At 40.0% G+C, this 16,945-nt stretch overlaps 1 protein-coding gene across 1 annotated transcript in view; it reads left to right on the forward strand.

Annotated features, from left to right (window-relative positions):
- LOC149227297 (uncharacterized) overlaps nucleotides 1-16,448 on the forward strand; it is a 230,957-nt gene extending 214,509 nt beyond the window's left edge. The window contains exon 9 of the mRNA XM_089380459.1: nucleotides 16,320-16,448. Within this exon, the coding sequence (XP_089236585.1) occupies nucleotides 16,320-16,448 (129 nt within the window). The remainder of the gene's footprint in view (nucleotides 1-16,319) is intronic.
- Nucleotides 16,449-16,945: the final 497 nt, after the last annotated feature.

Here is a 16,945-nt window from a genome sequence, read left to right on the forward strand (position 1 = left end):
ATCCACCTCGCAAATTGACTCTGCCATTTGTCCACTCTCGCCCATCACACCCCATAGAAGGGATTTTCAGTATGCATCGCACCTCCCATGTGCATTTAGGTGGGATGCAGCGCACTTTGACCATGGAGCAGGTGAGATGGTCCATCTTTAACCAGTTATGAGTAGTTTTTCATGGAGAACTTCTGGGAGATGATGTAATCAACTAACCTTGTTCTTTTAGGGGTTGGAACAACACTTTTAGGGACTTAGGAGCCCTTGGTTTATGGACATATATGATTGGGGTTGCAGTGCCCAAAAATATCTATAACAGTTGCCCCCTAAAGCATGAGGTCGTTAATCTTTTGATGTCTGGTGAAATGCTTTATTATGAGGATCCGAAGTTTTTTCGAGCTGGAAGGCGACCTGTAATAAGATACAATACAATAGATTATCTTCATAATATTTTCATGATCTAGCTGAGGTGGGCATTCCCATGTTCAGCTTTATAAATTCATTTTCATGTACATAATACAGACAATCGTCTGTGTGCAGACTGATGATTCTAGTAGAGCCATCATCCCTTAGATTGGATGATTATCTGTGCAGTAATGATGTACATTTGATGTCTTTATTTTCCTGAATATATATCACAGTCCGGATGGATGAAACTAGATTTGGGGTCTTCAATCTCGTTCGATCTTCACCCAAAGTACAAGTTGATCCATGTGAGAGATGTTCTGGAGTCGAACATGGAAAGACATCGCCTGATTACCAGCCAGTGATGTAAGCTGTTAACAAGCACGAGAGGAATCACCGATAATGATGATGACCCTCAAGGTACTACAGTACAATTCACGTAGTGTGAATAAGGGAATTGGCATCGAACACCACGCAAAATCTTTCGGTCGAAGGCCATTGATGTAAACTTGTCGCCAGAAGTGAGAAACTTGCCATTGAGGCATGTAAGCTTCAAAGTACTGAAAGGGTTGTCCCTAAGTCAACTTCTTGGATAATGAGTTGATGTCGACAAGAAGCGACCCGCCGTAGGAGGTCCTTAATGAATCCCACATCTACGGCATGGAACGGAGTAAATGATTTTAATGGAGGTGAAAACGATCTGATGATATAAGGTTCAGGGTGGCGGTCATGAAAGAATGGAGCGTGAATGTATTGCAGTGGATGAGACACAGGTGAATTCTCTGAGCGACTTCTCTTGAACATACCGGCGACACTGACATGATGGATTGGTAGCGTTAACCACAAATATGGATGGTGTGATGGAACAATGGTTATATGATCGGTGAACGGAACAACCCAACCCGACTCGAATGCGGAGTGAAAGTGTCACGTTCAAGAGCGACTTGCTACCAAGAAAGTTTCTTCAAGTTTTCTTCCCAATTTTTCCCCAGTCATTGTTGACCAGTACCTCTTTATTTTTATCAAGCTTGAGGAGGATAACATGTGCTTGTTCTATAATTTTCCCTTCGGGCAAACCCATCGCTATGTTTTAACGAGCCTAGTGATAGTGAAACTCGTTCTTGTCTGTATGGACAAGTTTGTCGCTATTCGGTTTTAACGAGTTTAACGACAAAGATAACTCGGTCCTTTTCAATTTTAAAGAGTCTAAAAGGGACGTAAAGAAAACTCCAACAATCCTTTTTCGTCATATAATCCCTGTTAGAGTCGGTCTAGTAGCCCTCCATCAGCGATCAAAGCTCTTTGCATTTGCATAGGTAGGTGTCTCATCAGTGTCATTCTTTGCATTCCGTTAGGCATGCCATAACCCTGATGGAGGAGCTGGTGTCTTTGTCCCCCTTTGGGCTCTGCTGGATCAACTTGTTTCAGTCATTAAACTTTGTCAAGGTTACTTGTCTATTGTCTTGAGATCAAATTTTTAGGTCTAGGGTTTTTGGTCAAGTTTGTCTTCAAGCTCATGTCTCTGAAGGTCAATAAGTACCCAGCAAGCCAGAGGGATGATTTTTAAAGTGTTTTTTCAAAAGATTCTATCTTGTACAGTTAATTTTCACCTTGGATCTAAAAACCCTGTTTTTAAAGCCAAAGTCATTTCTCAAAAATTTTGTGAAAATTGTAAAAAATTCAAAATGATTCAAAGGACAGCATATAACCCTGGCTCCCTTGCCAAGATCCCTCAGAGCCTATCCCTGCAAAAATTATCAAAGAAAAGCATCAAATCAATCAGTTTCAGGACAAAAGGAAACCAAAAAGTCAAGTTTATAAAGTGTCATGGAAAAACATTATAAATTGGGTTATGATATGAAATTAATTCAAACAAGGCTATAAAAGCCCTAATCTCCCTCTATCAAGCCTCATTATGCATCCAAGTGATAGAGCAACTGATTGCAAGAGAGTTTGAGTGAAGTTTGTGAGTTGGGAAGGCGCGCGACCCGTCGAACCAGGCGCGCGACCCGTCAGGCACCCTCCGCCAGTGTTAATTTACAACGCGCGTGACCCGTCAGAGGCGCGCGACCCGTTGGGTGAGGCGCGCGACCCATCAGCGCTCTCTTTGCAAAACCGCCAACAAATTTGCCAAGGAGCCACAAATTGCTAAATTGTGCAAGGTAGGCCCTCCATCATAAAAAATTATTGCTTGTTACAGTTCAAGAAGGTCATGATTATATTTGTAAAGGTCTCCATTTGCAAGTAGAAGTCTCTATTATGCTTTGGCTTGAAGTTGTAAAAATTGCTAGGGTTTATTATGCTGTTTTGAGGTATCCCATTGTTCTCATTTTTTCCACCTCCCATTACATTTTCCTTATCATTTTATGTAAATTTCCCTTCCAAATTTGTTAAAGAACCCTAAACCCTACCCTTCTTCCCAAGAAATCAAAAGAAAAATTAAACCCTAGCCCTTCCTCCCATATCATTATTGTAAATAAATTTGGAAAATAATGTATATGCAATAATCCTTTCCCTAAACTCCCTGTTTCATTATTATTCCCAGTTTCCCTTTAAAATATCCCTTCCCTAACATTTCCCTTGTGCTCCTTGTCCCCTTGAAAACAACATTTTAATCAGCAGTTTGCAAAGCAGAAACAACAGTACATTTCAACCACTTTGCTCCTAAAACAATGTCAGAAACCGAAACCAATTATGAGCAAAGTGATGACCATGCATCGGCTTCAGAGTTTGAGGAACAGAGGAGACCTCACAAGGGTGGAAAGGGCGGTCATCATAGGAGAGAGGAGCCCACCTCTTTGACCGATTTGCAGGCTTGTCCAATGGCAGTATCATGTTTCCGTTATATGTCTTGTTATGAGTTTTGCGAGAGGATCTCTCGGATTCAGCATCACAGGGAGTTGGCTCGCTTATTTGTTTTGCATTTGCATGATGGACATGTGAACCAAGGATAATTTTAGGGGCGAATGTTCGCCCTTTGGCGAAATTAAGGGGTTTTAAATTTTTAGTGGGCGAATATTTTGTATCATAGTACATTTTTACAAATCACCTCAAATAGCCCACCTTATTTTAAGGGAGAGGGTAAAAAAGGTAAATTTAGCCCTTGAAATTAGGACTTACAACCTTCCATTCGCCCATTTTCAAGAATAGGTTTTATTTAAGTGAATCCATTCGCCCATTTTCAAGAATAGGTTTTATTTAAGTGAATCCTATGGGCCAAATACCATATTTATAAAAGAGGCATGGTAAATTAATAAAAACATAAATAAATGAGAGGTATGGTAAATAAATAAAATATCTTTTATATTTACTCCATAAGTCACCTTATATACATGTAAGGGTGTAAACAAATAAAAATATAAGTAAAGGGGAGGTATGGTAAATAAATAAAACGTCTTTTTATACTTACTCAAAAGGTATGGTAAATAAATAAAAATATAAATAAATTTATAAAAGAGGTATGGTAAATTAATAAAAATATAAATAAATGAGAGGTATGGTAAATAAATAAAACATTTTTTATATTTACTCCATAAGTCACCTTATATGCATGTAAGGGTGTAAACAAATAAAAATATAAGTAAAGTGGAGGTATGGTAAATAAATAAAACGTCTTTTTATACTTACTCAAAAGGTATGGTAAATAAATAAAAATATAAATAAACTAGACGTATCGTAAATAAATAAAACCTCTTTTTATATTTAGTCCATAACCCTCATTCTATTTATGAAGGCTCAAGAAAGAGGTTTTATTTAAGTGAATCCTATGGGCCAAATACCATATTTGTAAAAGAGGTATGGTAAATTAATAAAAATATAAATAAACGAGATGTATGGTAAACAAATAAAACATTTTTTTTAATATTTACTCCATAAGTCACCTTATATTTACGAACACTCAATAAATGGGTTATATTTAGGTGAAACGTATGGCCAAAATACTATGGGACAAATACCATGGACTAGATTGTTATTAATACCATGCAAAAAACCATTATTAACCCTAATATTAGAATTAATAAAAATAAAAATGGCACATGGTATTGACCCATGGTACTCACCAAAATGGCACATGGTATTGACCCATGGTATTCACCTGGAATGTAGCCTATTTAAATGGGGGAATTAAACCAGCATGTAGCATATGCTAAGATTCACTAGGACTTTACAAAGTTTTATTATTTAGTGAAAGACTCGCCAAGATCTTACAAGATTTTATAATTGAGTAAAATATTCTAATAAAAATAAAAATGGCACATGGTATTGACCCATGGTATTCACCAAAATGGCACATGGTATTGACCCATGGTATTCGCCTGGAATGTAGCCTATTTAAATGGGGGAATTAAACCAGCATGTAGCCTATGCTAAGATTCACTAGGAATTTACAAAGTTTTATTATTTAGTGAAAGACTCGCCAAGATCTTACAAGATTTTATAATTGAGTAAAATATTCGCCATGCCTGGTGAGAGATTCGCCAAAAAATTATATATACATATTATATCATTGATAAAATCACCTTCCATTTTTCCTATATACCATGGAGATTCGCCCATTTATTATATTTATAAATTTAGGGGGGGTTCTTAAAATTTTCCCTAGTGTGAACCTTGCTGGGGTGGATTTTACATTGACACCCGAGATGATTGCTCAAGCCACAGGGATACCGAATGTCGGAGAGGTGTGGAACAAGCGCAGGATGTTGGACAATGTTCGTTTTGAGCCTTTCATTAGACCTACATTCATGAGACATTTGACGGGTGTATTTCCCTTCAGATTTTTGAGGAGTGAGTATGCTCCCATGATGAGGCTTATCATGCTCTTTTTCACCTGTGAGGGCAGATTTTCACAGATATATTCGTACCATATTCGCCTGATGATGCATTTCACACGGGTACGGATGATGAACATCCCTGTTTTCATGTGCCAGAACATTAAGAGGATGGTGCCCTTGATGCAGAGGAAGAGCCCAGCACAGCAGTATAGGAGCCTCTATCATTACGGTTTGATTCAGCTTGTGGTCAGACATCAGTTGGCTCAGCAGGGAATCACATGGGAGGAGTTCATCTCTCGTGAGTTCTTTACAGCACCACCACCACATCCGGAGATTGTTCATGGGGAGGGAGGACCATCATAGCAGCATGATATCCCCGGGACTAGCCATGTCAGCTCTTCTCCATTGGTCACTTATCAGAGAGGCCACAGGGCCTTATTTGCAGCAGCTAGGCGAGTATTTTCTCCACACCAGGTGGAAGGGGTCTCGCCTTCTTCATCAGCACCACGAGTGTTATCTCCACACCAGGTGGAAGGGGCCTCGTCTCCGACAGCAGCACAGGTATTAGAGAGGGGAAAACAGCCTAGGATTGATGAGGGGCCATCAGGTGTTCCAGATATAGAGCTTGTTGATCTTGATGTCAGTTCTCCTAGCCTAGAGTCAAAGGAGATCATTCAGCACTTTAGAGCTGAAAATGATGCATTGCAGAAGAGATTAGAAGGGGCACAATGGACAATCTCATATCTAGAATAACGCAAAAAGCAGTTGGAGGATGAGCAAACTCTTGATGAGTTGTGGAGGATTCGTAGTGACCACAACTTGAATCGAAGAAGACCCGGTGATTTAGTGCCAGTTGAGCGAGAGGCTATGCTTATCCGGCTCAATGCTCATTTAGAGAGGCTGTTGTCTAAGGCCAACCAAGATAAGAAATTGCTGAGAAACATGAAGAATCATTATTGGGCACAGATGCGCGTGTGCAAGGCAAAGATGAAGGTGCTCCAAAGGCGGTTGGTCAAAGCACAAAAACGGAGAAAAAGGCCCGATCCCCTCCACATCTTGGCCGAGGCTTCCTTGAAGGATCATGGCACTAAATAGCTCAGCCCCAACACAAATTCCAAGAAATTTTGAGCATTTTGGGTGATTTTTGGTTTTTAAGGAAAAAAACAGGTTTTTCCGCTTGACGGGTCTCACCCCTCGCGCAGCCCTTTCACTTGGCAACTCTATTTTCAAAAAACTTAGCATTTCTGGATTTTGCATGAAAAGTTACACATGCTCACCCATTTCCAAGAGATTTTATGAAGTTTTGGGCCTCCTGAAAGTCAAAAAACAAGCAAAAAATGACTTTCTGCCACATTTTTGACACACAGAAAGAAGTCTTGGGAGATTGCAATTTTGGAGGGGCAAATGACAACCAAATTCATAAATTCCAGTTGGGTTGGAAAGTAGACTCACAGACATTTCCAACAAGCCTACTCTTGCCTCATTTGGACACCTGAAAGTGCCCCAAAAGTGCTCTCAAAGGCGCGCGACCCGTCAGGATTTGGCGCGCGACCCGTCAGGCAAATTGCTCAGGATTTTAGCCTACAGCTCAGCAAAACGCAGTTTTGACTGTGTTTGACTTTTTGGAGTTGATTTTTATCCTTCTTGTTGTAAATGATGTAAATTTATGACACTTTTACACTTATGTATCTCTTCTGGAAGATTCATTCATGAGATAGGTGAAAATTAAATGAATGAATTGGTTTCCTAGTTTATAGAGGCAAGTTGTTTTGACTGCCTAGTTTTCAGTGCTTAGTTTAGAATTGGTTCAAACAGCTCCTAGGATAGTGAGCTCGACCCCTAGAGGCAGGGAAAGATGTTAGATGATCTATATTATGTACCCTCTTGCTCATTTTCATGGTTGGACTCTTGAGGGAGAAGCTTTTATTGTATTACTCACTGTATCTCTGCAATTTTTGGGATTCTTGTGGTCACATGTATTGATGGTGTGTTTCTCTTTGTACTTGTAAGTGTGTTATGTGAATCATTTCCTTACTTTTCCTTCTGCACATTAGGCAAATGAAGTGTTAAAGTATAACTCATGACTGTCATGCTCTGTTTTTAAGTTTGCTTAATATCAATGTTTTCGACTGTTTAAAGGGAATTCAAGGTTATTTCTTGCTCTCTTTAACTCCTCACCGGTCATTCTCATCCATCCATCTCTATTAAAGGCATCAATACTGTTTCCTACCTCGCCCCAAAGAACCCCCTGCGAAAACTGTGTCCAATCCCCGCACCTAAAATTGCCATTTCCCCAATTTTCCACCAAAAACCCTAAAAATCCCAAATCAACCCTTTTGATCAGTTTACTAGCCTAAAATCAGTGTTACCCTATTGGTTATCTCGCCCATTGAAGATCTTTATCGAGATAGACCGGAGAGAGCCCTCTCTTGCCCCGTAGGGCTAGCTACGAGGCTAAGTGGTTTGATGTTGCCTTGAGGTTTACCTTTCTCAGCCTGAGGTGAAATTTCAAGTGCTAACAATCCCTTAAGTCTGAAAAAGTATAAAATAATACAAAAGGGATGAATTTTTGGTAATTTTAACGAGCCGAACAAAATAAGCGCTCGATCTTTTTGTGTAATAATCCCTTAGGTCCAAAAAGATTAAAATCTAAAGGAGGGATAGCACTTTCGGTCACTTTAATGAGCTGGAGAGGCCAATTACTCGGCAATCTTTTCATATTTTATGAGTCAGATGAAAAGAGATTAAAGGAGACTCATTTTTCGAGGAACGAGTGATAAATTCGGGTAGCAGCTAATTCCAGGTAAGGTTTGGAATTTTCCAATCACGACAGTGTCACAAGGATGGCTAACAAGATCACTCTTCACAGCTGTTCCTCAAAAAGGGTAAACAATCAAATGGAGGTGAATGATCGGCCAAAATAGAGTGGAGGTGATGACGAGAACACGACCAAGGCTTCAAAGGCTCATGATAATGCATTTATGATGGTTATTTACCGGAAATTGGTTCATTTTTTAATGAATGAGCTTAAACTCTGGGGGAAACATTTACTCATTGCTTATGTTTATTTTTTAACGAGCTTGAACTCCACATAAAAACTGCTCGATCTAGTTGTATAATAAGGATGTCTCATCTAAGATGCCATTTTTTATGGAGTTTGCACCTTACAAAGCTTTGCCCCGCATCCTTTCTTTATGCAAGTTAGGAAATGACCAATCCTACGAGTTTAAAGGGTTAGAGGACCTACAACTTTAAAAAATAAATGGTCGCTCTTCGCTTGAATGCCAAAAGGTTTGCATGCCCCCAGGTATAGTGAAAAATTTCCAGGTTACCAAAGATTGTTCCATCCGCACTGCAGACAAAACACTTCCTCGGTAATGTCTACCGAAATTGTTAGGCCCCTATACTACTAGTGTAACCCCTTATTGTTATTAGTATAACCCACTTATTATATTGATGTACCCTTGTAGTGCCCATAGAAGCCCACCATTGTTACTGTTGTGCCCTACAATATTATTGTTATGTAGGCTTTGATTGTATTGGGACCACTTAGACTCCTATATATAGAAAGGAGGTGTTTTCATTTGTATCATCCAAGAATTGTTCATTTATGTAATGTAAAGGAGGTTGCCCCCTCGAAGAGGCTGAATTCTAAGGCGTTGATCTATATTTTCTATCTTTTGTGAGCTGGTTTCATAACATTTGGTATCAGAGCTTTGGATTCTAGGGTTTCGCTGCTACAAACAGGTCATTGTGGAATTTTCGCTATAACTTTTTTTCTGTGACGTTTCAGAAGTCGCAAAAAAAACCCATTTGAGAAGAATTGGCACTGAACCTTGGGTCCGAATTTCAGATCTTTTTGCGCGATATTGTCGGAGATATGATCTGCGGAAGTTGGTCTTTTTGCAGACTCCTGAATTACACTCAAAACAGGTGACCTGGGGAAAATTGTCATAACTGTCTTTCTGAGCATCGGATTGAAATTTTGTAAGAAGGTACAGAAAGAGGACGGACTGTAGTTTCTGTTTATATATTTTTCAAAGTCAAAGGTTGAAACAGGGACACGTGGCACTTCATACAAGTTCGCTCTACTGAACTAGTCTATAATCAGGTCACTGCGGGAGATTGTGCATAACTTTTTCTTGGAGAATCCAATTTGGATCAGAATTGTGGCATTGGAAAGAGGACACAGAGGGCTACTACAGGTCACAAGTTCAGAACTTAAAGATCCGAAAGTACAGAGTTACAGTTGTTTCAAGGTAGAGCTCCTAAAATCAAGAAAAAGCAAGATGAGGAAGTTTGATGGCAAGGACCCGGTAAATTGGATACTTCAGATGGAGCAATATTTTGATATACATGGTGTACAATTGTTACAAAAGGTATGTATTGCATCTTCATATTTAGAACCAGATCAATTTTTATGGTACAAAGGGCTTTGTTCTCGTAAAAAACTTGTTACGTGGTCAATTTTCACGGAGGAAATGATAGCACATTATGAGGATATAAAGAGCAACACCTTCTTTAGAGCAACACCACAACAATTGGAAAGAGTAAAAGGGATTTGTGACATAATGGAAAGCAAAATTATGGAAACCAGGAAGCATACCCCTCACAACTATAAATATGGAAGTGTTGTTTCTCCCAGCCTTCCACAACCTACAAGGGTTACACCACAACAATTGGAAGAAAAAAGAGAAAAAGGGCTTTGTTACAATTGTGATAGAAAATGCACTAAAGGTCATAGGTGTGCTGAGAAGAAATTATTTTACATAGAATATGAAGAGGAGGAAGAAAAGGATCAAGAAACATCAAAAGAAGAGGATATACGTCAGGACACCACCCCAGAGAAAGAAGAAATGAATCAGACCATATCTTGTAAAGCATTGGCAAGAATTACCACTCCTCAAACTCTCAAGATAGAAGGACATATCAAGAAGAAAAAGGTGCAAGAAGTGAAAGATCACATCGAGAAAGAAGAAATGAATCCAACCATATCTTGTAATTCAATGTATGAAATTACCACTCCTCAAACTATCAAGATAGAAGGACACATCAAGAAGAAAAAAGTTCAAGAAGTGAAAGATCACATCGAGCATCAAGAAATGAATCTGACCATATCTTGTAAAGGACTGGAAGAAATTACCACTCCTCAAAAGATAGAAGGACATATCAAGAAGAAAAAGGTTCAAGTAGAGAAAGATCATATCGAGCATCAACAACAAGTTCTCCAACTTTTAAAGGATAACGCCACTTCGGTGCAAAATCAAATGAAACAACAGGTAGATCAACATCGTAGTGAAAAATGTTTTGATGTGAGTGATTGGGTATTTTTACTGCTACATCTCAAGCAAGCTATTTATGAGAAGGAAATGTTGGCAATACTACATGCACTTAAAAAATGGCGACCTTATCGAATGGGAAGACGCTTCAAGGATGAGGATGTGGAAGCATTGTTTTGTTCTATTTATATTATCCAACCAAATTGGATAAACGAAGCAACGGATGAATGGAAGAAGAACGAAGAAGTATGGCAACTTATTCAAAAGTTGCAAAAGGTCCCAATTCAAGCAATATTGTCAGAAATTGAGGAGGAAGGAAAAATCATATTGGAACCTGGAGCAGTCACAGAAACAAGAACCAGACAACTACGAAATCGATCAATTTCAGAGTATCTCATCAAGTGGAAGAACTTACCCGCTGAATATTCCACATGGGAGGACAAGAATTTTATATAGAAGCATCAAGAACGACTCAAGCGTTGAGGACAACGCTTTTTGAAGGAGAGGGGCATGTTAGGCCCCTATACTACTAGTGTAACCCTTTATTGTTATTAGTATAACCCACTTATTATATTGATGTACCCTTGTAGTGCCCATAGAAGCCCACCATTGTTACTGTTGTGCCCTACAATATTATTGTTATGTAGGCTTTGATTGTATTGGGACCACTTAGACTCCTATATATAGAAAGGAGGTGTTTTCATTTGTATCATCCAAGAATTGTTCATTTATGTAATGTAAAGGAGGTTGCCCCCTCAAAGAGGCTGAATTCTAAGGCGTTGATCTATATTTTCTATCTTTTGTGAGCTGGTTTCATAACAGAAATAGACAAAGGTGAGTGGCGCAACTTGCCTCCACTCACATAACTTTGATGAAGGAATCTTATTCCAGTCTAATCTCATAAACCAGTCATATATCCTTTGCGGAAACCTACCCTATGCCTAAGGTTTTCCTGTCGAAACAGACCAGGGTGCATGCTCCCTGGGTTTCAGTCATGTCCTCCCGAATCACTCGCGCTCATCAAGTGGACGGACTGGAGATTAATGAGACATTCCTTGCGTTAAAAGACCATTCAGGGATGGTATTTGACTATTTTCTATGTGTGAGCTAGGAAATGAAAGTTGGTCTACGAGCTTGACCACTCTTCCTTCATGCGGAAAACACATTACTCTAAAGAGCGAGGAGACAATGGCTCCCATGCAATAAATATAGTCACGTCCAAAGAGTAGATTATAATCTAGGGGTCCTTGGACTACCATTACGTTCATGTGAACGTTTTTCCTTCTCAATGTTATCGGCACATTGGGAAGGATCCCTAACAGTCGACTAGTTCCTTTATCAAAGCCCGTTAGATTTCTCATTTCAAGTAAAAGCGATGGCGAACCAAGCGCTTTCCAAGCAGTTGAGGAAAGGATACTCATAGAAGCCCCTTCATCTATGATGGTACCGGCTATGACCATCCTATATATTTGTGCAATGATTCGAAATGGTACACTAGTCGGTAAAAGGGGTCTGCCCAGTAGATTCCAATCGAAGGAAACAACTAGGTTGCTTGGAGGTGGGACCGAATAGATGGACGGATATGACTCTGACGAACTTCCTTCCTGCGGTAAAGGAATGGGTAGACTGCCCCCATGTTCATCGAAGTCTGTGTTTATGAAGAGAATTTGAACGGTGTCGCTCTTGTTCTCTTCGGTGACTGTATCATCTGAAGATGGACCCTCTAAAGGCAAGACCAGGTCAACTGCCACCTCGACCTTTTGACTTTCGTCTGGTGTGGATTCAGATGGTTTATCTTCAATGATAGATGCTTCGACCGACCACAATGGCGTGTCAGTCGGATTTTCAACTAGTGATGGACTTGGCAAGAGTTTCTTATATCCAGGAGGAAGCCGTAACGGTGAAACCGGACGGTGGTTCAGAACTCTTTTAGCCTCGTCTAGGAAGGGACAATGGTGAACGACATGATTGCCTTCACACAGTTTACAAGGGAATTTACTTTTCCTTTTCTATCCCGATGCTTCGCTTTCATTAGTTGACGGTGTGCTTTCAACATGATCATTAGAGGTTGCTGACACCAGATTGTGCAAACGAGGAGACCAGTCCCTTAAGATCCGAGGGATGCAGGGACAATCTCGAAGATAGTGATCTCCTTTGCAAATGACACATGGAGATTTAGGTTTTGACAGTGCAGTGTGTGGATTTTCACTAGATGATGCCTGGTTGCCCCTTTTTGCCTTTGGCTCCTTCTTCTTCTTCTCTTTCTTCTCCTTCCCCTTCTTCTCCTTCTCAGTTACTTGATTTTTGGCTTTACCAGCTTCATCAAGCGAAGAGGAAGGAGGAGAGGGAGAACCAGACAAAGTAGAAGGTTGGGGGGTAGCTTTGGTATAATCTAGTTGCTTACTTGATTGCTCAGGAATCACGGTGTTCTGAACGACAGAGAAGAGCCATACGGACAGGCCGATTGTCAATCCTGGAAGCGACAATGTGGCCATATGGGGTGCACCAACATCTCCCTAAGAGGAGAAAGGACTAGGATTTCCTCCAAGGGGAAATCCTTGGTTAGTGGACTCCATTTTTCTCAACCTAAGAACAATGTAGGAAAGGTGATGTTTATTCCAATTAAAATAAATTTTAGACGCTTCGACACAACTTGTTTTTTCAATTTTTAAGAGTCGAGAAAAAACAAAAGATGACTCTAGTCGCCTTCGATTTTTAATGAGCTTGAAGTGACAAGTGCTCAGATGGACCTTTTCCTTTAAGGAGTCTAAAAAGGAACGAAAGAGACTACTCTAGAAATCTAGACAGAGGGATTACCAAACCAATCGCAAAACTACAGAATACTTTTTATGGTACGACAGTCAATCTTCCCGAATGTTGTGTTCAATGCATTGTGATCGATAGGGCAGCAGACACGGCTTCCTATGGATAAAGGATATAACCTATTGTGGTCTCCCAATATATACTCGACGGTACATGGGAGCACAAGTCCGTACTGGCACTTGTCGTCTCAAAGTAGAGGAATCACCCAACCAGCAATGAAAACAATAGTTACCAGGCTTTACGACACCGGAATACGTCTCTAGCCTAGACTTCTAAATGTTGTGTGTTAGGTTCCAAAGTGTTTTTAGATTCATTAAATTTATTTTATAGTTGATCTTGTTTAAGAACTTTTCCTTTCAGGTTCACCGCGTGATGTAGATATACAATTCCTAAAAAGCAATCTAAGATGATAAACAACCGTTTAATCTTCTTTTTGCAATGAAAATCCTAGCTACTAAAGAAAGAGAGATGATATTCTTTCAACATAGAGCAGAGAGCGCACACTATATGCACTGTCCTAAATCAAACCAACAAACAGTCTAAATGCAAATGCACATGCATGTATTTGTTTTCAGCCTTCTTAATGTGTGATTGATAAAAAGAAAGCTAAGCAAAAATCTGAATTATTTTTCAAAGCGACATTACTAACAAGCTTCTTTTCATGAAAAAATGAAGACAATGACGACACTTTGCAATTTGGAATGGGAAACCTGCTTTCGACACTTGAAAAACTACTAATTCAAATCAAATACAAGAGTAACAATGTAATCGACTATCAAGAACAATCAGATTCTCTTCTATGACTGAAACGACACTTGCAACACTTTCAAATCAAGAAATGACAGTTCAATTACGCTACTTCTTTGTAAAAAAGAACTGAAAATGGCTCACAATACATATAAACATCTACAGTTCTTTGCATAATGGAGGTGGAATAATGGCAAGGAAGGGGGTTTCCACAGAGGTATACTGACTACAAACAGCAAAACTCCTGAATAGAGCTGGAAAGAGTGAAGAAAAACCAAAGTCTGGAGGCAAAATTAGCCTTCTCTGACCAGTGCACTTGTTACACAGGGATTCCAGTATGCATCCCACCTACAGTACACGGTAAGTGTGATGCATACTGATATCCTTGAAGAGAGGGTGCGATGGTACAGTGCGAGACTTTTGATCCAGTTCTTGATCACAGTTTGCAGCACAGTTCAGGGATTTAGGCCGAGCAAGTGATAATTACTAAATAAATCATAGGGGTAGATCTAAGGAGGTTACTAGAGCCACCACAAGGGCAATTAGAGAGTTTGTAAATCGATTGTTCAGTTCATAAACAAAACCCAGAGATAAACTGAAGCAGCATTGATTTACTTTGCACTTGCATAGCAAATGCAGTTCGAAGGCTAGCTGGCTTGACTTCAGTCTCCGTCTGTAAGTTTATAAAGCAAACAAATATAGACAAACAAACAATATATTCGCTCCCTAGTGGAGTTGCCATTTTGTTATTGGGAAATATAGTGTCCATGCAGAGCTACTAGTCCCACTAAGACTGGTAGCTATCTTAGAAAAAAACAAACTAAAACTACTTTCGTTTTCCTTTATGAGAAGTAGATAAGAGGGTAACAAAGGAGACCAACCTTTGTTTTGCGCTTGGTTCCTTGTTTGATTCCTCTCCCTTTTGATAGATCTTTGCTACTCGCTTCTTCGTCTACTCAGCTTCAAAGAGCACCTGTGGAATCAAAGCAGCATAACACTATCCAAGAACAGAGATCTACTATCACAAAAAATATAGGACTAGATATATATTGACCACTCTGTACGGGTCGAGATGAAGCGCAAGACCCTGGATTTTGTCTATTGAGATCTAGGCTACGATTTGTGGACTATTATGATTATTACATGACTCATTTACTGGATGGCTGCGACCATGCCTGAGTCTATTTATCGATCCTCCCCGGATGGCTGCGCCCATACCTTGGATCTATATTATTATGTACTCTGTTATGGATGGCTGCGCCCATACCACTTATATCATGTACTTGAGATATCAGTTGTACTTCTTTACGTAGGTTCTTCGGTGGCCGTGTTTTCAGTCACGCATGTTCTTGTAAAGCATTTCACCCCTCTCTCTCTCGGGCCTCATGCTTTAGGGGGCATCTGTTACACAGCAATTTATCACCATTTGTCACCGTCCTTGTTACCCCTCACCTGTACACTGGAGGACTAATTCCGGGACTTGTGAGAAGTGACATGACCTGAAACCACTTGCATTATATTCCTCTGAGTATGATCTTCATTTGCCCTGAAGACGTCTCCTCCAAAATACTCATGAAAACAGCTCTTTTTGCATTAGCGCGGGTTCACAGTTCACTGCCCGTGCCAATGAGGGAAATCCTCTATAAAGGGCGTGCCATTGGCGCTCTGTCCCAGAGTCGCACTCGCGCCAACCGAATTGAGTAAAGTTTTCAATGACCAAACTCCCGAAGGTTCTCTTCAACCCATTCACCAACTGAATCTATGTTGAGCTAGGATGGTTTGGCTTCGAATCTCCATAGAAGGGAAAGTGGTTTGCCACCTTTCATGGAAGTTTCCAAGTGATAAAGCCAATCCCATGGATAATGTGGTTGATCCTATCTCTTTCCCTCTCTATCTATAAAAGCTTGCCTCTATGCCTTGAGCAAGCTAGTTACAGTAGTTACAGTCATAATAGTCAGTAGTTCCAGGAGTTCAAGAGTTTGAAGCTACAAGAGCCTTCTTTGCACCAATAAGGCCAAATCTAAGTAAGGAGATTCTTGTCACCCAAAGAGAGAGAGGCTTGTTCCTCATCCCAACAAGCTTTGCAAGACTTGTGTAGCTGATTACCCAGCCAAAGGAGGATTTGACGTCTGAACAATGGTTGTATTCTTCTTTGTTATTCATTAATAATAGATGACTATCATTATGGTTCCACTCTCATTGTCTTATGTTTGATGTTGAGTTATATATTTTCTGACTGGTATATAATTGCATCTACTAGATTTTACGCTTGTTTTCGTGTTGTTCTTTGTGTGTGCAGGTATCCTATCATGGAGATTGTGCGGATCGTGACCGGCCAAAGCAAAGGAACGAAGGCGACATCTCTTCAACGAACACTAGCGTTGGAATCCAAGTAGGTTCTCACCATCTACTTTGTATTTGCAGTTAGGAACTTGCGTGGTAGCATTGTGTGATTGTTGCTAGACCCGGTCTGGGCTAGTAGGGATCGTCTCTGTCCGCAGAGAGGATTTACCTCCACAATAAGGGCCTCTTATAGCAATACAAGACCTCTTATAACATACCTGTAGAATTATTTTCTTCAACCAGTTTTTCCCCATACTTTGACTTTGGCATAGCTAAGTTGAATAATGACCCCCACACTATGATTTTATGGTTAGGGAAGACTCTAGGACCACTCCAACCTCATCCTTTCCTCACTGCAACCATCAAATAGAAAAACATAGTTATAATTAGCATTTTTCTTCATAGGTATTTTAAATATTGGATCCCTCATTTTGAAGCAAGTGTGAGTATATCAATGATGCATGCAAGTAGGTTTGTTGGCTTGTTGGGGCCTGAGCCAACTTCAAATTTAATTAGCCAAAAAGATCTCTATACTACTGGCCCTTTCGGAAATAGTCCTCGGAGCGCGGATGGAGGTCTCAC

Source organism: Pinus tabuliformis, chromosome J (genome assembly GCF_031772625.1).
Source record: "Pinus tabuliformis cultivar Carrire ecotype Pingquan chromosome J, CPIR1, whole genome shotgun sequence".
Taxonomy (NCBI): domain Eukaryota; kingdom Viridiplantae; phylum Streptophyta; class Pinopsida; order Pinales; family Pinaceae; genus Pinus; species Pinus tabuliformis.